Source organism: Macaca fascicularis, chromosome 18 (genome assembly GCF_037993035.2).
Source record: "Macaca fascicularis isolate 582-1 chromosome 18, T2T-MFA8v1.1".
Classification (NCBI taxonomy): domain Eukaryota; kingdom Metazoa; phylum Chordata; class Mammalia; order Primates; family Cercopithecidae; genus Macaca; species Macaca fascicularis.
In genome coordinates, this window is record NC_088392.1 from 43859299 (window position 1) to 43880885 (window position 21587).

The window sequence follows — 21587 nt, forward strand, 5'->3', positions numbered from 1 at the left end:
AGTGCCAAATACATTTAAATTTCATGGCCTTAAATATCTGGTTCTCAGCTGTAATCCCAGCACTTTGGGAGGCCAAGGCGGGTGGATCACCTGAGGTCAGGAGTTCAAGACCAGCCGACCAACATGGTGAAACCCTGTCTCCATTAAAAATACAAAATTAGCCGGGTATGGTGGCGCATGCCTGTAATCCCAGCTACTTAGGAGGCTGAGGCAGGAGAATCGCTTGAACCTGGGAAGCGGAAGTTACAGTGAGCCGAGATCGTGCCATTGTACTCCAGTTTGGCCAACAAGAGGGAAACTCCATCTCAATAAAATAAAATAAAATAAAATAAAATAAAATAAAGCTTTGGGGGAGTCAAAAGTTATATGCAGATTTCTACTGCGTGGAGGATCAGTGACCCTGACTCCTGCATTGTTGAAGGGTCAACTGTACTCGTATGACTCATTTAATGTTTAGAGATTATAAGAGGAAAAAAAGGACAAATTTTATATGCTTTGCTGCCTATGGAAGCAAAAGTTTGTTAATGGAAAAGAGTCCACCTAGGGAAGAGAGTTTGTTAGAAAAACATAGGTTGTACATTTTTGGTACTTACTTGCTCTGGGAGCTAATTGTCTCAAGAAACTGAAATAATTTAGAAGTAACCTGATTCTTTCGCAATTTTACAAAATGCATTTAGTAATGAAGAATGATGAAATAATGCCTCGTGCAGTTAGGGTGTATGGAAAGCAGCATGAATGACTTCTCGGAAATCATATGTAAGAGGTTTCGCCAAGCAGGCATTGCCACCAGATGGCAACAGAGACTCTGGAATGGAATTTTGCAAGTGGATTTAAGAAAGGTCAACCCATCGTACCTTCTAGAGTTCAGCAGCTTTCACTGAACCTTGGTTTTACTCTGTTATGGAATGCCATAACATAATATGTGAGTTACAGTCTTTTTATGAATGCCTTGTTCTTTTTTTTGAGATCGAGAGTTTCACTGTTATCACCCAGGCTGGAGTTCAATGGCACGATCTCAGGTCACTGCAACCTCTGCCTCCCGGGTTCAAGTGATTCTCCTGCCTCAGCCTCCCGAGTAGCTGGGATTACAGGCATGTGCCACCATGTCTGCCTCATTTTGTATTTTTAGTAGAGACAGGGTTTCTCCATGTTGGTCAGGCTGGTCTCAAACTCCCGACCTCAGGTGATCCGCCTACCTCAGCCTCCCAAAGTGCTGGGATTACAGGGGTGACCCACCACCCCCGACTGCCTTGTTTTTGTTTTTAATTGATCAGGATTTTAATCATGAGATTAAAAAGTATTATAAATTTTTAAAGCCACAGTGAAAATTAATACAGCCTACTGAAGGGAAATCTGGTAAATATTTATCAAAATTAAAAATGAGAATGCCTCTCTGATCAGCAATTGTACATCTAGAAATTGATTTTATAGAAAAAATGCATAAAAATATATCAGTGGTCATGTATAAGCACTAGCTTTTTTTTTTTTTTTTTGAGATGGAGTCTCTGTCGCCCAGGCTGGAGTGCAGTGGCGCTGTCTTGGCTCACTGCAACCTCCACCTCCTGGATTCAAGCTAATTATTTAAACCAGTCTACTAAAGTCTAACAAATTCTTTTTCTTTTGAGACGGAGTCTCACTCTGTCACCAGGCTGGAGTGCAGTGGCATGATCTCGGCTCACTGCAGCCTCCGCCTCCTGGGTTCAAGCGATTCTCCTGCGTCAGCCTCCCGAGTAGCTGGGACTACAGGTGTGCACCCAGCTAATTTTTATATTTTTAGTAGAGATGGGGTTTCACCATGTTGGCCAGGATGGTCTCGATCTCTTGACCTTGTGATCCGCCCGCCTCAGCCTACCGAAGTCCTGGGATTACAGGCATGAGCCACTGCACCCAGCCACAAATTCAGTTTATAGATATGATAGATCTCAATTTCTCAGAGATGTTCCATGATTATGTAAGCAGTGTAGAATTATCTTATTTTTTAACTAAGATACATGTAATCTAAAATCCGGTAGTAAAATACATAATTTGGAATCACAAGGTCTGTAACTTCTAATTTGCCAAATTATTTTAACCAGTACAAGCACTTTAAATACAAAAAGATATAGTTTATTCCTAATTTAACACAAAAGGATTATGCTGATGATTCCTTACTTCCAGGAATTGGTTTACTTTTTTTTTTTTTTCCTGAGATGGAGTCTCGCTGTGTCACCCAGGCTGGAGTGCAGTGGCGCCGTCTTGGTTCACTGCAACCTCCACCTCCTGAGTTCAAGCGATTCTCCTGCCTCAGCCTCCCAAGTAGCTGGGATTCCAGGGGTGTGCCATGATGCCTGGCTAATTTTGGTATTTTTTTTAGTAGAGATGGGGTTTCACCATGTTGGCCAGGCTGGTCTCCTGACCTCAAGTGATCTGCCCTGCTCTGCCTCCCAAAGTGCTGGGATAACAGGTGTGAGCCACCACTGCCGGCCAGTTTACTTTTTCAAGCTATTGTCTCAACAAGCTGGGGTTAGCAGCCCTGGGAACTCAGGTTGCTTGTCAGTCAGTTTTCTGACTGGAACATGAAATCCTCGACTGTATATGTCCAGGAACTTTTCTGAGTCCCTATTCCCATTCTCCCTTTTAAAATTGTTGCTGTGGCAACAGAGACTTCAAGTCTATATCCTTCAAAAGGAGTAGTTTCAAAACCACCTTCTGGGTTCAAATTATATCATTACCTAACTGATAGTTGCTTTACAATTTGTTTGGATTCTACTGAACTTGAATTGTCTGGCTGCTGACCCCACTTTCTGAAATTAATCCAGTGACAGATAACTTTGTGATGGAAAATGTAGGTCTCCTTAGTAGTTAGCCCTCTGCCAGGTGACTTGGTTTCTGCCTCCCCTGATATCTGGTTGCTCTTTCCTCTCTAATTCTCTAAATCTCTTTTTATACAGAGCAATTTGGCTCTCTCTGGCCTCTCCGGTCATCATACTTACATTCACCATCTTGACAAGTGCAGTAAGCCACATAAATGCAGCGAAGTACCTTAGGCAGTCCTGGGAGTTTGTGGTTTTGAGTTGTTTTTTTAAAATTTTTTTTTTAGTTTTGGAGATGGAGTCTCACTCTGTCGCCCAGGCTGGAGTGCAGTTGCACAATCTTGGCTCATTGCAACCTCCGCCTTCCGGGTTCAAGCAATTCTCCACCTCAGCCTCCCGAGTAGCTGGGACTACAGGCACACGCCGCCACGCCTGGCTAACTTTTTTGCATTTTAGTAGATAATGGGGTTTTACTGTGTTGCCCGGGCTGGTCTTGAACTCCTGAACTCAGGCAATCCGCCTGCCTCGGCCTCCCAAAGTGCTTAGGATTATAGGTGTGAGCCACTGTGCCTGGCTGAATTACTTTTTAAAGAAACTTCATTTCTTTCCTTCTCCTCCTCTTTCTCCCATCCTCCCTGATTAACCTCTTTTTGTGTGGAACTCACCCCTGGTGAGTTCCTGGTGTCACCCCTTCATTCAGTATTTCCAATGTATGCCTCTTTTCCCCTTTAGGCGATGATACACATATCACAATGTATCTATGCGTTGTGTCTGCTTCCTAACCAAACTGTAAAACATGCAAATTGAGAGTAGGGTCAGTTGTGTTTTGCTGATTAAGTAGTGGGTGGCACGTAGAGAACTTTAAATGTCATGAATGACTTAAACTGGGAGAGGTCAGAGAGCAAGGGTATTCCATACTGGGAGAAATATCAGCAAAAGTTATGGATAGTAATGGTGGTAAAAAGATTTGGTTCATATTTGCCAACTCTTTGCAGGTGATAACTTTATATACATGTACACACACACACACACCAGGACATACAAAGTACGTGTACATTCTGAGTAGCTTAATAATTTTTGTTGTTGAGGATTTGGGAATAAAATACATGAAATTGTATTATATACTCGATTAAAATATGATCATAAACAAGCAAACTGCATCTCTGAAGTCTTTTCCATTTTTCATGCCATATTCCTGGATTTTTCATTCTAGGGTATGCTACAGGTGGGTGGATGGTCTTTTTCCTCCCTCCCATACACTCCATTTCTCTTTTATTTATTTATTTATTTATTTTTGACAGAGTTTTGCTCTTGTTGCCCAGGCTTGAGTGCAATGGTGTGATCTTGGCTCACTGCAACCTCCGCCTCCCGGGTTCAAGAGATTCTCCTGCCTCAGCCTCCCGAGTAGCTGGAATTACCGGCGTCCACCACCACGCCAGGTGATTTTTTTTTTTTTTCGTATTTTTAGTAGAGTTGGGGTTTCACCATATTGCCCAGGCTGGTCTCGAACTCCTGACCTCAGGTGATCCACCCACCTAAGCCTCCCAGAGTGTCGGGTTACAGGCGTGAACCACTGCGCCTGGCCCACTCCATTTCAACTATCTTACCCCACCGCCAGACAAAACTTATATTCATTTGTGTGATTCACGAAATATTTATTTAGTATCTACTATGTGCTACTATATGCAGTGTTCTAGAGACCCTTGGATACATCAGACAACAAAATCAAGAATCCTGCCATTGAGAATCTTACATTCTGGGAGGACTGACAGACACTAACAATAAGGATACAAGCAAATTACAGAAATCCTAGAGCTCGGAAGGGAAGATGTGGACAAGTTTTTCACATCTGGAAATTTCAGATGAAGCACACTGTGTAAAACGTATACTAAGAATACTTTTACGGGTCTTATTTGTCTTGTTACCTGTTTGCCTGTCCTTTTAGGAACACATGTCTCTTTTCCAGTCTAGGAATTTGTACAGTAATGATAATAACTACCATGTACCGACATGCCTGCTGCTACCAGCACCTTTCTTGGAGAGCCCATTAAATCCTCATGACATCCGAAAAGGCAGGTATGATCATTCCCCTTTACAAAAGAGGACACTGCAGTGCACACCCCAATGGGCGTCAGGGTTTCTTCCTTGCGCGCAGTGCGGATTTAGGCTAACCGACTGGATCTGGTTATCTGAAGATGAAAAAAAGACTGGCAAATCCACTTCCTGGATTTCTTGAAGCCGACGCGGCTGAGGTGTGCGAGCGCGCCCGGGGTCCACACTGAGTGCCATTCTGCAGAGCCGGGAGACGGGGTAGGTCGGTCGGTCGGTCAGCCTGGGTCGACCCCCTAGTCCAACGTAACCCAAGACACCTGTGCGCCAGGTGGAGCCAGGGTTAGGGGTGGGGCCTGGGCTCCGGGAAGGGGGCGGGCCCGCCGTCCTCCAGTGCAAATGCGTCCCGGAGTGGTTTGTCCTACGTTGCGGCCCGTAGAGGTTCCGAGTCACCGCCTCTTCTCCGGGAGTGGCGGACATTCGATCATGTGACAGTCCGGAGGCCAGAACCGGGCAGGTTGCGTGAAGCGCAGGGGTTTCACAAAAACAAACGGTGACGGCGCCGCGGCAGGGTCTATCTATGGCCGAGGCGGTGAAGCCCCAGCGCCGGGCCAAGGCCAAGGCCAGCCGGACTAAAACAAAGGTGAGGATCTCCCCACCCTCCCGAGGCTCTGGCAGTATGCTGTGTCTCCCTGCTCCTCTCTTCGGCCTCCCCAGCCAAATCTGCTTCCGTTCCCTGAGCCGTCTGCATCCTCTGCCTCCACCTTTCAATATTTGATCCCACCACCCGTTGACATCCGCCCTTCTCCTCCATTCCTTCTCCACACCCCCGTGCCACACTCTGTCAGGACCCCATTTTTCCTTCTCTCTCCTGTGACTTCACTGGCCTCTTCTTTTTCACTTCTCTTCTTGGCTTTCCTCACCTGGGTCTGGTTTCATGCTGTGAAATAATTTTTCTCTTTCCAGCCCCATCGTTGACTCTCTCTTTACTCCTTTATATCCTAGAACCTTTTCAGTCACTGCCATGCGTAAAGAGGGAAGGTTCCTCTCCTCCACGCGGAGAAGGTACCTTTGGCAGAACTTTATAAGTAGACTAGTGATGTGCCATTTCTCATCACTTTGAAAGTTCAAGATGACATTGGTGCTGCCTCTGTTCATTTCTTATTATCTTGATTGTTTATAAGGGGCACGAATGGCTAGAAATTAACCCAGGGCGGGACTCACACAATAGGGAAGTATTTGAATTTTCTGGGTTTCCTGTATTAGACTACATGTGGTATTAGAGTGATTTTAAGTTGATTTGTCTGTAAGTGCAGTCTGGATTTTCATTTTGTTTATATATATGTGTGTTATATATATATATGATATGTATATGTATTATATATATATGTATGTGTATTATATATATATGATATATATATATGTATTTTTTTTTAGACGGAGTCTCGCTCTGTCGCCCAGGCTGGAGTGTAATCTCGGCTCACCGCAACCTCCGCCTCCTGGGTCGGAGTTACTTGGGAAGCGATTCTCCTGCCTCAGCTTCCAGAGTAACTGGGATTACAGACATGCGCGACCACACCCGGCTAATTTTGTATTTTTAGTAGAGACGGAGTTTCTCCTTGTTGGTCAGGCCTCAAACTCCTGACCTCGGGTGATCCGCCCCCTTAGCCTCCCAAAGTGCCCGGATTACAGGCGTGCGCCTCCTCGCCCGGCCTGTTTATATATATTTTCTAAGATGATCAGATCAAATGCTGCTCCCGGATGGCCAGACCTCATAATTTTGGCTTACCTGAAACAGAGTTTACATTTGGGAAATAAGGAGGATGGTATTACAAGTGCAGGACATTTTTTTCCCCAGAAGTGGGTGGTGGTCCAAAGCAGGTGTAATTTAAACATGATACTGTAATCCGATTTTCTCATGGGAACAAGGTTTTAACAGGAGGCTAGTGTTCATAGGTACCATACCTAATAGACTGTAAATGACTTATGTGGATTTCTTTCATTATGATACTCTCTTTTTTCTTTCTAACTTTTATTTTAGGTTTAGAGGGTACATGTGGAGGTTTGCTACATGGGCAAATTGCACGTCTTGGTGGTTTAATGTGCAGATTATTTTATCACCCAGGTAATGAGTATAGTGCTTGACAGGTGGTTTTTTTATCCTTACCATCTTCCCTCCTTCCACCCTCAAGTAGGCCCTGGTATCTATTATTCCCTTCTTTGTGTCCATGTGTACTTAATGTTTAGCTCCCACTTATAAATGAGAACATGTGGTATTTGATTTTCTGTTTCTGCATTAATTTGCTTGGGATAATTGCCTCTAACTGCATCCATGTTGCTCTTGAGGACAAAATTTTGTTCTTTTTTATGTCTGCGTAGTATTCCATGCTGAGTATTTACCACATTTTCTTGATATGACTTTTTAAAAGGCTGTAGTGGAGTTAGACACATTGGTGTATTCATGTCTGTGAGGAGTTATTCTGGGGAGAAAGTCATTTTGGTACCGACTTTCAGGAATTTTGTTTGTTTTTTTTGAGTCAGAGTTTCACCTTTGTTGCCCAGTCTGGAGTGCAGTGGCGTGATCTGTGCTTACCACAACCTCTGCCTCCTGGGTTCAAGCAATTCTCCTGCTTCAGCCTCCTGAGTAGCTGGGATTACAGGCATGCCCCACCATGCCTGGCTAATTTTGTATTTTTAGTAGAGACGGGGTTTCTCCATGTTGGTCAGGCTGGTCCCCAACTCTGGACCCCAGGTGATCTGCCCACCTCGGTCTCCCACAGTGATGGGATTACAGGCGTGAGCCACCACACCCCGCTCAGAAATATTTTTAAGAGAAATGCTTTTGCATTGTATTGGGTTGGTAAAGAACTATCCAGGTCCAGGAGGAAGAAAAAAGCCATTGGCCAGCTATGCATAAGATCCCTAAACCTGCTTAACAATGAGACTACCAAAAAAAAAAAAAAATTATACCTATCCAGTGAAGAAAAAAAAAAATCCCCGAACCTAGAATGCAGTAGTGCATAACACAGAAATGTTATTTATCTATGAGAGCGGAATCTTAAGTCTTAATCTCTAGTTTTTTTTCCCCAATATATTGATGAAACTAAAGCCTCCAGGGGTGAAATTATTGCTCAGTGTCATGCAGTTAGTGAGAGAACTCAGGTTAAAGCCAGAAATCCTGACTCTCAATCCAGGAGCTTAATAGTTATTTCATATTTCATATGTCTTTTGTCTTTCCATAGATAGAATGTTGCAAATACTTTAAAAAGAGTCTGTTAAGGGGATTCCCTCATAAGTTATTTTGTTTAAAACAGAATTTCTAAATTAAAAAGTTAAAAATCTTAAGCTTTTAGATCCATCATGAAAAACCAATTGATTATATATTTTTATCCATCTTAGGCAACTTTCCTATACAAACATACGTTAATTTTTTTTTGTTGTTAAAGTTTATGAAGAGGCCTTTATTTCAGAGGCATTTTGTCAAACCAAAAATCCTTGACATCTGCTTTTGCCCACACTCTAAATCTAATCATTCACTAAGCCTTGCCAATTGCATTTTCTAAATATTCTTTTGATTCTGTGCATTTCCTCTCCATCCTAACTACTATGACCTTACTCCAAGGAGGATTGCTTCTAAACTGGCCTCTTTACATTCATTCTTGCTGCCCATTCTCTAAACTGAGCTGGATATATATTTTTCAAAACAAAACTGATCATGTTACTCTCCTCAAAATCTTTCAAAGGTTTCCCATCACTGAAAGACTAGAGTCCAAAGCATAGACTAAGGGCTCTGTATGATCTTGCCTCTGTCTTCCTCCTCAGCCTCAGTTCTACCACCACTCCCACCATTCTTCCTTTTCTTTTCTTTTTGAGACCGAGTCTCACTCTGTCGCCCAGGCTGGAGTGCAGTGGTGTGATCTTGGCTCACTGCAACCTCCGTTTCTTGGTTCAAGCAATTCTCCCGCCTCAGCCTCCTGAGTAGCTGGGATTATGGTGCCTGCCACCATGCCGGGCTAATTTTTGTGTTTTTAGTAGAGACGGGGTTTCACCACGTTGGCCAGACTCTTCTCAAACTCCTGGCCTCGGGTGATCTACCCGCCTCGGCCTCCCAAAGTTCTCTTTTGATTCTTAACCTTTATGTCCTTTATGTCCTTTCCTGCTTCAGGGCCTTTGCCTGTGTTGTTTCCTCTGACACCCCTTCCTGTCCCTCTTTACCTAGCCCACTACTCATTTATGAGGTGTCAGCTAAACAGTACTTCGGCAGAGAAGCTTTTTCTCATCTCCCTAGTGTCACTGCCTCTCCAATAGCACTCCCCTGCCCTTTGTGCCACTCATCTCATTTGTGGTTACTTTGTCCACATTTCTCTTCTCCCTTAGATTTTGAACTCACTGAGGGAGGGACCTGTCTTGTTCTCAGTACCCTTCACAGCCTCTTTGTCACTTGATAATGTTCATCGAATGATGAAATAAATGCCAGTAATGAAGAATATTTCCAAGCATGGTCACTCAGAAGAATTTAATAAATTTCCTCTGACTAGTATGAGAAAACGGATGAAAAATGTCCATGACACCAACAAAGCCCCTATCTTTGCCAATCTAGAAAGTTAATTCTTTTGGAATAAAACAATCTAGAAAGTTATTATTTTTTTTTGGAGTAAATTGATGCACTTGTTAGTGCTGGTTACAGTTCAATTATGGTTATAAAGTCCTGCATTAATGAAACCTTTACCATCTGTAGTATAATTTGGCAACTATTTTGGGAAGCACAAACTGGTTCAAAGTCTCAGTTCAGGAAGTGGATAGTGTCATGTGCTGTTGCCTTTAGACAGTTTGAGTGGCTTCTGGATTTTACCCAGCAGCTGACCTACATTCCTCAATGTTAATCATCTGGTAGCTAACCTCTGCTGATAGGTTATGGTTAGGTATGTGGTGCTTATTGCCTGATGCCTAAGAGATAGACCCAATAATGTTTTCATTTCTTTATTATCATTCTCTGCTATAAAATCGCCCAACTCTTGATAAATTACAAGTTAAGTACAGTAGATTCTTAGATTTGGACTTACTCTGCAGAAGTAGTGCATTTTATAGGTTTTTTTTTTTAACAGTTAATATTAAATTCTGAATGCCAACAACTTTTTAATAGTGAGAGCATCCGGTAATTGCTAAGGACAGACAGATGTGTCCCAGAAGGTCACAGGAAAAACCTTTAAATCCCCGTCTCCCTTGTGCCATGCCTAGATGATTGATTTCCACCTCTAGTCCCTTTCTACCAGGAGTGGTTATTGGCGTGAAGTTGGGGGATGTTGCATAGTATTATTTAGCTTCTTTTGTGTCTCCTAAAAGCCATTCATTTATTAAACACTCATTGATCACCAGTTATGTTCCAAAAACTATTCTAGGCTCTTGGGATGTAAAAGAGAAAAAAGCCCAAAGAACTTGGCTTTAGTGGAACTTAACATTCTAGAGGGAGAAGACAAAAAACAAGCAAGCTAAACAAACAAAAATCCATGAAGAAGAAAATATATCATGCTTTATAAGTGCTATGGAAAAAAAGAAAAAGAACAGGTTGAAGAGTTGGGGAGTACTGGTTAGAGGTTAGGATGGGTGGTCTGGATAGTTGTTTTTTTTTGGGGGGGGACAGAGTCTTACTCTTGTCACCCAGGCTGGAGTGCAGTGGCGTGATCTTGGCTGACTGTAACCTTTGCCTCCCAGGTTCAAGCAATTCTCCTGCCTTTGCCTTAGCCTCCTGAGTAGCTGGGATTACAGGCACCCACCACCACGCCCGGCTAATTTTTTTACTTTTAGTAAAGGTTTTGCCATGTTGGCCAGGCTGGTCTCGAACTCCTGACCTCAGGTAATCTGCCCACCTCGGCCTCCCATAGTGCTGGGATTACAGGCATGAGCCACCACGCGTGGCCTGGCTAGTTCTTATTGAGGGTGACATTTAAGTAAAGACATGAAAGGGAAGAGATAGTTCACTATGTGGATATTGGGGGAGAAGTGTTTCAAGCAGAGGGACTAGCCAGGAAAAGGCTGTCTGGCGGTGGCGTGCCAGATCTGTCCTAGGAACTGCAAGGAGGCAGTGTGGTTAGTGCGGAGTGAGTGAGGGGAACACAGTAGGAGATGAAGTCAGAAAGGTAGCAGAGCCCAGTCACGTCGGGCCTTGCATGAGCTTTTACTCCGAGTGACATGGAATCAACACAGTGTTTTGAGGAGAGGAATGACATGATTCCACTTGTGCTTTAAAGGATCACTGTGCCTGCTTTTTGGAGAATAGACTGTAAGGGGGCAAGGGTAGAAGCAGAGACCATCTGAGACTATTGCAGTGTAATGGTGATTACAGGCAAGAGGTAATGGTGGCTTGGGCCAGGATCGTCAGAGAGAAGGTGGTGAGGAGTGTTTGAAGTCTGAGAGCCAAGAGGGTTTGCTGAGGTTGGGATGTGGGATGTAAGAGAAAACAGTCAAGGAAGACCCTGAGAAGGAGAAAGCTGTGGGTGGAACGGGTTTTAGGGGGAAGATCAGGAGTTTGGTTTTAGGTATATTAATTCTGAAATAAACATGTAGCAATGCGGAGTAGGCTAGGACGTGTGACTCCAAGCCTACTCCATATCTCTACATGTTTATTTCAAGTGATGAATAGAAACTTCCCATTTATTTCCTAAAACTTAAAAAAAAAAAAAACTTCAGTTTTAAACAATTACTTGCTTTCTGATTCCTCATTGCTTAAAGTGTGTATGAGTGTACACATATACACACTCTCACACACTGTACAACCCAGAAATGAAATGCCCAGAATTCCATCTTCTGGAAATAACTGTTGATAATTGTTTGCTGTATTTTTCTTTAGGTTTTTTTCCCATATACCCACACTCCAGAGCATATTTACTGTAATGTATAGTTAAGTATGTTTTTCTGTGTTTATCAACTCTTTCTTTATAGTTGGTTATTGTTTCTCCATTTGAATGACTTTAAAATTGATTTTTTACCTGTATGTAACTTATGTGGAGATTAAATATAAAGAAATAGATTTTTCTTAATCTGCCTGGCATTTTTAGTTGTAAGAAATATCTTTTGTTGGCATGATAGCACCAGCCTGTAGTTTCAATTAGGAGGGAGGCTAGGCAGGAGGACTGTTTGAGCGCAGGAGTTCAGGGCTGCAGTGTGCTGTTATTGTGCCTGCAAATAGCCAGTGCACTCTAGCTTGGGCAACACAGTGAGACAGTGTCTCTGATTTTTTTTTTTAAAAAAGGAAATACCTTTTGCTTAAATTATGTTACTTGATACACATGGAATTGATATACACAGAGTTGTTTGAATTTTATTTTGTGATCTATAATGATTATTATATGTATGTTATGTCTTCCTTCTGTGTCTTTATTTATTTATTTTTATAAAGGTAGAGATGGGATCTCCCTGTGTTGCCCAGGTTGGTCTCAAACTCTTGAGCTCAAGGGATCCTCCTGCTTTGGCCTCCCAAGGTGCTGGGATTACAGGTGTGAGCCACTGCACCTGACCTTTATTTATTTTTAACTGAAGTAGGTAGTTGAAGGCAGTTGCTCTTGTTGTCCAGGCTGGAGTGCAGTGGCGCGATCTCAGCTCACTGCAACCTCCACCTCCCGGGTTCAAGTGATTCTCCTGCTGCAGCCCCCCAAGTAGCTGGATTTATAGGCACCCACCACCGTGCCCAACTAATTTTTTGTATTTAGTAAAGATGGGGCTTCACCATGTTAGTCAGGTTGGTCTCAAACTCCTCACCTCAGGTGATCCACCCACCTTGGCCTCCCAAAGTGCTGGTATTACAGGCATGAGCCACCACACCTGGCCATATTTATTTATTTAGAGACAGAGTCTCGCTGTGTTGCCCAGACTGGAGTGCAGTGGTGCGATCTTGGCTCACTGCAGCCTCCGCCTCCCAGGTTCAAGTGATTCTCCTGCCTTAGCTTCCTGAGTAGCTGGGACTACAGGCACCTGCCACCACGCCTGGCTAATTTTTTTGTATTTTTAGTAGAGATGGGGTTTCACTATGTTGGCCAGGATGGTCTTGATCTCCTGACCTTGTGATCCGCCCGCCTTGGCGTCCCAAAGTACCGAGATTACAGGTGTGAGCTGTCCATGCCTGGCCCCTGTTTATGTATTTTTTGAGACAGAGTCTCACTGTGTCACCCAGGCTGGAATGCAGTGGCCCAATCTTGGCTCACTGCAACCTCCACCTACCGGGTTCAAGCAATTCTCCTGCCTCAGCCTCCCGAGTACCTGGGTTTACATGCGCCAGCCACCATGCCTGGCTAAATTTGTAACTGCCCAAGGGGTTCACCTTGCCCACTGCCTAGACAGAGCCAATTCATCAAGACAGGGGAACTGCAATAGAGAAAGAGTGATTCACACAGAACCAGCTGTGTGGGAGACTGGAATTTTATTATTACTCAAATCAGTCTCCCCAGCATCTGGGGAGGAGAGTTTTTAAGGATAACTTGGTGGTTGGGGGGCAGCCAGTGAGCCAGGAGTGCTAATTGGTCAGAGATGAAATCACAGGGAGTTGGAGGTGTCTTCTTGCGCTGAGTCAGTCCCTGGATTGGGGCCACAAGATCAGATGAGCCAGTTTATTGATCAGCTGGTGCCAGACCAGGCGTGAGCTTGATGGTACTTGCAGCAACAAAGTTTGTAATTTTGATGAAGTCCAACTGATCTTTTTCTTTTGTTGCTTGTGCTTTTGGTGTCATATCTAAGAAAGCTTTGCCTACCCAAGGTTATAAAGATTTTTTTGTTTTCTTCTAACAGTTTAAAAGTTTTACCTCTCACATTAGGTATATGATCCTTTTTGCATTAATTTTTGTATATGATATAAGGTAGGGATCCAGTTTATTCTTTCACTTGAGGATATCCAGTTGTTCTAGCTCCATTTGTTCAAATTTCCCCATTGTTTTGACATTCTTGTCGAACTCAATTTGCCATATATGTAAGGTTTTATTTCTGGATTCTCAGTTCTGTTCCTTTCATCTATTTGTCTGTCCATATGCCAATACTGTCTTTATTACTATAGCTTTGTAGTAGGTTTTGAAATTGCCAAGTGCGAGTTCTCCAACTTTGTTCTTTTTCAATATTTTCTGTCTGTTGTGGGTCACTTGCATTTCTGTATGCAATTTAAATATCAGTTTGACAATTTCTGCAAAAAAAAGGTAGCTAGGATTTTGCAAGGGATTGTGTAGAGTTTGTAGGTCCATTTGACGAATATTTTCATCTTAACGATATTGTAAAAGACATAGAATGTCTTTCCATAATTTCTTTCAATAATGTTTTATAAGTTTCAGAGTACAAGTATTATGCTTTTTTCTCTCAATTTATCCCTAAATACTTTGTTCTTTTTATGCTATTGTAAATGAAATTGTTTTACCAATTTCATTTTTTGATTGTCAACTCACTAAAATTTGGCCTCTGCCACACTGACCTTGCCTCAGCCTAGACTAGTAGAGTATGGGGATCATAAAGTCAGGTGCCTGCAGGAGCCAGGTATATAACCTGGAGGAGTGAAGCAGGCTGGGTGGGACAGTGGTCACTGGGTCAGGCTGTGCCTGGTTTAGAGGGGACAACTGCTCTCGAGTTCTAGTTGATGGTTGCTGTGAGGTTGTGATGGTTCGGCGTTGCCACATCTTATGATTTTCCAAGAAAAACTAGAAATCTGGATTTTTGTGGAGAAATCCTAATTTGCCAGTTAGCAACTAAGCAGACACATACACACACACATACATACACAATATAGGCCAAGCAAATCATATGTATTTTTAAGGATGATGTTTAAGGATGATGCCAGTGAACAAAGTGAGAGTGAAATGTTTGATGTACCACTCACCTCCTTAACTGTAAGCAATGAGGAGTCCCTGATGTGTCCACTAACATTTCTCTTGCTGTGGTAATCATTTTCCCTCTTAATTTTTTCTTTCTGACTTCTCTGTCTGAGAACCCTGTTTATTACAGCAAGTTTGCTAAACATCATTGCAGCATAGTTTGGGCTTGCTTTTTTGTTTTATTAACACTCATATAATGTTTTTCTGTTATTCGTGATTTTAGGCAGTTTAATAAACTAGTTTGTATGAGATGTGCATTGGGTGGCTGACTTCTGGATCTAATGTCCACCATTCACAGTGGGGGCGAAGTTATTTGGAGGGGCATTTTGCTTCTTGAATCATTACCATTTGTAAATATTTGGCAGTCAGGTTCATTTCAACAAGCTGACCTCAAATTCCATGTCAAAAACATTCATCTTTTCTTTCTTTTTAATATATAAAGGCCCCACTTTTTTGGCTGTTAGTCTGCTGGACCTTCAGAGCAGAATAATCCAAAATAACCAAGAGCTCGTATAACTCATGTTTGCCTACCTTAAAATTTCTTTGTGAAAGGAAGTATTTGAGTGATTTCAATGAGGTTTTTAGTCTGTTTGAATGAAACAACTTTATTTAGTGTCATTTAAATAATTTTTTCTTCCTTATTCAGCCTAACTTCCTATGTTATCTAGTTTGTGTATTAATGCCTGAAGGTTTTTTTGAAACCATACGTTTATTTTTAATGAATAACTTTTTTATGATGATGGAGATAATTTTGTACTTAGTGAAAAGTTGCAAATATAATACAGAGACTTCCCATGTACCCTTCACCTAGTATCCTCTTGTGTCATCATCTTATATAACCATACATTCTATGGCATGGAACAATGATTAAAACTAAGAAATTGGCCGGGTGCGGTGGCTCACGCCTGTAATCCCAGTACTTTGGGAGGCCGAGGCGGGCGGATCACGAGGTCAGGAGGTTGGTTAACATGGTGAAACCCCGTCTTTACTAAAAAATACAGAAAATTAGCCGGGCGCCTGTAGTCCCAGCTACTCAGGAGGCCGAGGTAGGAGAATTGCTTGAACCGGGAAGTGGAGGTTGCGGTGAGCCGAGATTGCGCCACTGTGCTCCAGCCTGGGTGACAGAGCAAGATTCTGTCTCAAAAAAGAGAAAAACACAAAAAAAAACCCCCACGGAATTAATGTTGGTGCAATATTAAGATGTGGAACTTATTTGGACTTCACCAGTTTTTCCATTAATGTCCTTTTTCTAATCCAGGTCCCGCAATACACTTTAGTTGTCAGGTCTCTGTAGTTCCCTCCAGTCTCTACCAGTTTCTCAGTCTTGTCTTTCATGACCACATTCCTTTAGTTATCTTGTAGACTGCGCCTTAGTTTGGGTTTTTGTCTGATGTTTTCTCATGATTAGATTCAGGTTACACATTCTTGGGAATATCCTATTGGGGTATCCGATGTCAGTATTACTGGTGTCGTAACCTTGATCACTTGGTTAAAGCATTATCTTCCAGGATTCTCCACTGAAACTTACTATTTTCCTGTTTGTTGTTATTAAGCATTTGGGAGGAGATACTTTGAGACTATGCAGATACTCTGTTTCTCTTAAACTCTTCACTCACTCACTTTAGCATCCATGGGTAGATCTTACCTGTGACAGTTAACCATGGTGTTCTTATGGAAAATTTTCTGTTTTTCTCATTCCTTCTGTTAATTCTATTAATCGGAATTCTCCTGCGTGGAAGAATTGTCACTTCTTACCCATTTTATATACGTATTTATTCATTCAGGTAATTATGTCAGTATGGGCTCCTGGATGTTTATTTTATTCCAGTACTACAGTTGTTCTGTTGCTCAAGTTGTTCTGTCCTTTTCTCCCTGAGTTTTGAGTGAATTTGTTTGTCAAGGTGAAGACAAACCTGTTGTGGCTGAAGATACGTAGAGACTGATCTATTTCACTTAACCTCTGGCAAAATGGTGTACAATCTAATTAACTTTCCCCTTCTATTTTTTGAATCAGAATTTGCTGCTTACTGTGATGTCTTTTTCTATTACGATCAGACTAGTGAATCTCCAAATTTAGCACACTCAATATTGGATAATACAAAATATGAAACACATTGCTGATAAAGCAAAGTTAGGTTTCATTTGTTTAATGATGAAATTTAGATTTTATGTGCAGCTTTAAAATTCCTCCTGCTGAAACCATCAATTATTGTGATAAATTATTTCACATTATGTATGTTGTTTTTAGGAAAAGAAGAAATATGAAACCCTTCAGAGGGAAGAGTCCGATGAAGTCTCCCTTCCAAAAACCTCCAGAGAGCAGGAAATCCCTTCTCTAGCCTGTGAATTCAAAGGAGACCATCTGAAGGTGGTAACTGATTCCCAGCTCCAGGATGATGCCAGTGGACAAAATGAGAGTGAAATGTTTGATATACCACTCACCTCCTTAACTATAAGCAATGAAGAGTCCCTGACGTGTAACACAGAGCCCCCAAAGGAAGGGGGAGAGGCCAGACCCTGTGTGGGGGACAGTGCAGTCACGCCAAAGGTCCAGCCTGGAGACAGTGTTGGAACTATAGTAGAAACCCCCAAGAACTTCACAGAGGTAGAGGAAAATACGTCAGTACAAGGTGGACTTTCAGAAAGTGTACCCCAATCTAATTTTTCTTATACTCAGCCAGAAATGGAAAATACACAAGTCAGAGAAACTCAGAATAGTAAAGAAGACAAAGAAGGCCTGGTTTGTTCTTCAGAGGTGCCACAGAATATTGGCTTGCAGAGTTCTTGCGAAGCCAAACATGTTTTTCAGACACCTAGAGTGAAGAAACTGTATCCCCAGTTGCCAGCTGAAATTGCCAGAGAAGCACCAGCTTTGGTGGCAGTGAAACCCTTGCTTCGTAGTGAGCGACTCTACCCAGAACTCCCATCTCAACCAGAACTAGTACCATTTACTAAAGAACAGCTAAAAATCTTGGAGCCTGGTTCATGGCTGGAAAATGTCGAGTCATATTTAGAAGAATTTGACAGCATGGCTCATCAAGACAGGCATGAATTTTATGAGTTGCTTTTGAACTACTCACGATGTAGGAAGCAACTGCTACTGGCCGAAGCTGAGCTGCTTACTCTGACATCTGATTGCCAGAATGCTAAAAGTCGGCTGTGGCAGTTTAAGGAGGAACAAATGTCTGTACAGGTATTTTGATCAGAAGCCTGGGGAATTTGCAGCAGAACTGCATTCCTGGGATGCCGTCCAGGTCTGGAATCTGTTCCTTACACCCACACTGCCCCTGCCTCAGCCTAGAGTAGTAGAGTGCAGGGATCACAAAGTCAAATGCCTGCAGGAGCCAGATGTATAACCTGGAGGAGTGAAGCAGGCTGAGTGGGACAACGGTCACTGGGTCAGCCTGTGCCTGGTGTAGGGGGGACAGCCGCTCTTGAGTTCTAGTCGATGGTTGTTGTGAGATTGTGATGGTTCAGCATTGCCACATCTTATGATTTTCCAAGAAAAACTAGAAATCTAGATTTTTGTGTGAGGAATCCTGATTTGCAAATGTTAGCAACTAATCAGACGCATACACACACAGTGTAGGCCAAGCAAATCATGTCTCCAGCTGAAATTCAGCCCATGGGTCATTAGTTTGTGACCTTGGGCATAATGCTCCCAACATCTGATGGGTAGAGAGTGTCAAGGTTGAGAAGAAGGCATGAGGAAACTGAAGGTGTTATGATCACTTTGGCCTCCATAGGGTTGTATCTGATGGTCTTCCCCATTGAGTGTGGATGAGGAATCTGAAGGTAGCAACCGATTCCTAGCTCCAGGATGATGCCAGTGGACAAAATGAGAGTGAAACTCACCTTCTTAACTATAAGCAATGGAGAGTCCCTGACGTGTAACATAGAGGCCCCAAAGAAAGGGGAAGACGTCCTCTCAAGGTTGAGAGGGGACGGGGAAAACCATTAGATGCAACCCTATGGAGGCCAAAGTGATCATAAGCCATTTCATAGTGGCTTAGGAGAGATGGCAAGGAAGAAGAGGTTACTCTTGACTAGTTTAGCAGTGAAGGGAAGCTGGAGGAGATATTGCAGAGAAACGTGATTCCCTTATCCCTAATCCTCATTCATTGGCAGGCCTGTATATCTCTGTAGATAGGAAGGAGGGAAACATTTGGAAATACTGCATTGAAGAAGGGAGGATAGAATCAAGAACACAGCTGGTGGAGTGTGTATTCTCTTGAGTAGAACTACAAAGAATGATGAGGGTAGATCCAGAGATGTTTTAAGGTACCTTGAAGTTTAGGGGATATCACACTGGCTTCATGTTCATAAAATAGAAGGTAAGATCATCAATCATGAGAGTCTTAGGGACAAGTTCTGTTATTTTCTTGCAGCTTTCACTGCTGACTACTACTTTTTTTTTTTTTTTTTTTTGAGATGGAGTCTAGCTCTGTTGCCCAGGCTGGAGTGCAGTGGTGCAATCTTGGCTCACTGCAACCTCCGCCTCCCAGGTTCAAGCAATTCTCCTGCCTCAGCCTCCTGAGTAGCTGGGATTATAGCGCCACCACCATGCCCAGCTAATTTTTGTATTTTTAGTAGAGATGGGGTTTCACTGTGTTGGCCAGGCTGGTCTTGAACGCCTGACCTCGTGATCCACCTGCCTCAGCCTCCCAAAGTGCTGGGATTACAAGCGTGAGCCACCGCGCCTGGCCCACTGCTGACTACTTGTTAGAGTTACTCTTCCCTTCTCTGAACTTGCGATGTATTTGTGATTGGCTTTATGTTCCTTTGCACCTGATCATATATTTGCTGGTAATGTTCTCTACACAGTAATACGTCTCCTCACCATGATTAGAAGCTCTTTGAAGATGGTACTGAATCCTATGTATCTTATACTTGCTGCCTGCTTACTTCAAATGGAAAGAGTAACTGGTTTCATATTGTACCTTTTTGTCCTCTGGTAGGGTATCTGTGCAGATCAAGTGAAAGTTTCCAGCTATCATCGCTACCAAAGAGTAGAAATGAATGAAAACGCACTGGTGGAGCTAAAGAAGCTATTCGATGCCAAAGCTGAACACCTCCACCAGACCCTGGCCCTTCATTCTTATACTTCTGTGCTCTCAAGGTTGCAAGTGGAGTCTTACATCTATGCATTGCTCAGTAGTTCAGCTGTTCTGAGATCTTTAGTAATTCACCAGCAAGGCCAAGGTGTGTAAGTAATGAAGCTCTCACTCTTTCTTGCATTTTGAAATAAATAAAAAATTGAGGGCTATAGTCTGGTTGAATTGACTGTATAGTAATTGGTCTTACAAGATACCATTTGTGCTTGCAGTTTTACCAGGCTTCCCCAAGTGTAGGATTGAGATCTGCATTAATGACATTTCTTGGGAGCATTGCCAGGTCTCCTTTGTCCGTGGCTGTCTTTCTCTGCTTCTGTAGGATGCCAGAAACTCACTATCTATCATTAATGTCCTTTGCTGTCCTAGTTAATGTGCTTGTTACCAAGTTGAGTCCAGATATAGTTTTTGATTATAAAAGTAATCATCGGAATACTTCTTCACCCTTTATCTCTTGTGGTTTGTTTGGGCTGCTTTGTTTGTAGGACTGTTTTGTTTAATTTTCCAACAGAGGATTAATAATGTTCTGAATTTTTCATCTTATTTTGGATTTTAAGAAATTAGTCTTTATGACATGAATATTAAGTATGCTTATTGAATTATGCAGTTTTTATTTCTGGGGGATACATTAGGATACTTTAAAGTAAAAGTCCCCCTCCCCTATTTTCTTAACTAATCAAATAACTGGGGGTAGATCAGAGATGTACTGATTTTCAAATAAAAAATAGTGGATTATGGCCAGGTGCGGTGGCTCACACCTGTAATCCCAGCAATTTGGGAAGCTGAGGTGGGCGGATCACTTGAGGTCAGGAGTTCAAGACCAGCCTGGCCAACATGGTGAAACCCCTTCTTTACTAAAAATACAAAAACTAGCTGGGCGTGTTGGCGGGCACCAGTAGTCTCAGCTACTCAAGAGGCTGAGGCAGGAGAATGGCATGAACACAGGAGGCTGAGGTTGCAGTGAGTCAAGATCGCACCACTGCACTCCAGTCTGGGTGACAGAGTGAGACTGTCTCAAAAAAGGAATTCTGATGAGGTTGGTTTTTCCGTTATTTTGAAATACTTCAAAGTTAAACACATTTTGGCTTGTCTGTTTATAAAAATTTAAATATTTTTATGTAACTTTTCTCCTTTTTTTTTAATCTGCACTAAATATTTTAAAGATTTTTTATTGTTGTTGGTTTTAAGTGAAGACACTAAAAATTCCCCCCAAAACACCATTTATGAGAGACTCATTTAATCTCTCTCATTTACAGTGTCTAAGCAGACAGAAAGCATTCCCTCCGATCTGTGTCAACTAAAGGAATGCATTAGTGTCTTATTCATGTTCACCAGGAGGGTTAATGAAGATACTCAGTTTCATGGTGATATTCTTCTCTGGCTGCAGAAATTGGTAAGGGGACAAAAATAGACACTGTAGTCTTTGTTTTATTTCTCTCATAATTTAGGAATTATCTGTTATTTTATTACATTTGGTCTTCAACAACTTTTTCAGCTAATTTATTTCATGAGTTTATTAATGACTTTTCTTTGATCATGATACATGGTAATAAGTTATTTATCTAGTGCATTATTAAGCACAAAGTATGTTTCTCTCTGATAAAGATTATGCTGAATGAACTCTGGACTTCAACTTTGAAAGCAATGAAAATGCAGGAAGTATGCTAAATTGAAGACTAGATGTATATTCAGCATATAGGTACCGGTTGAGCGTTCCTAATTCAGAAATCTGAAACGATCCAAAATTCCAAACTTTTTGAGTGCTGATATGATGCCACAAGTGGAAAATTCCA

At 42.2% G+C, this 21587-nt stretch overlaps 1 protein-coding gene across 6 annotated transcripts in view; it reads left to right on the forward strand.

The window, feature by feature from the left end:
• Positions 1–5315: 5315 nt before the first annotated feature.
• Positions 5316–21587, forward strand: part of EPG5 (ectopic P-granules 5 autophagy tethering factor) — a 131329-nt gene continuing 115057 nt past the window's right edge. For all 6 annotated transcript variants that reach the window (XR_012427098.1, XR_012427099.1, XM_005586808.5 and 3 more), the window contains exons 1-4: positions 5316–5484; positions 16932–17876; positions 19642–19885; positions 21051–21187. Coding sequence is in view for 4 of the 6 variants with exons in the window: in XM_005586808.5 (XP_005586865.3) it covers positions 5422–5484; positions 16932–17876; positions 19642–19885; positions 21051–21187 (1389 nt within the window). In the remaining 2 variants the exon portion in view is untranslated. The remainder of the gene's footprint in view (positions 5485–16931; positions 17877–19641; positions 19886–21050; positions 21188–21587) is intronic.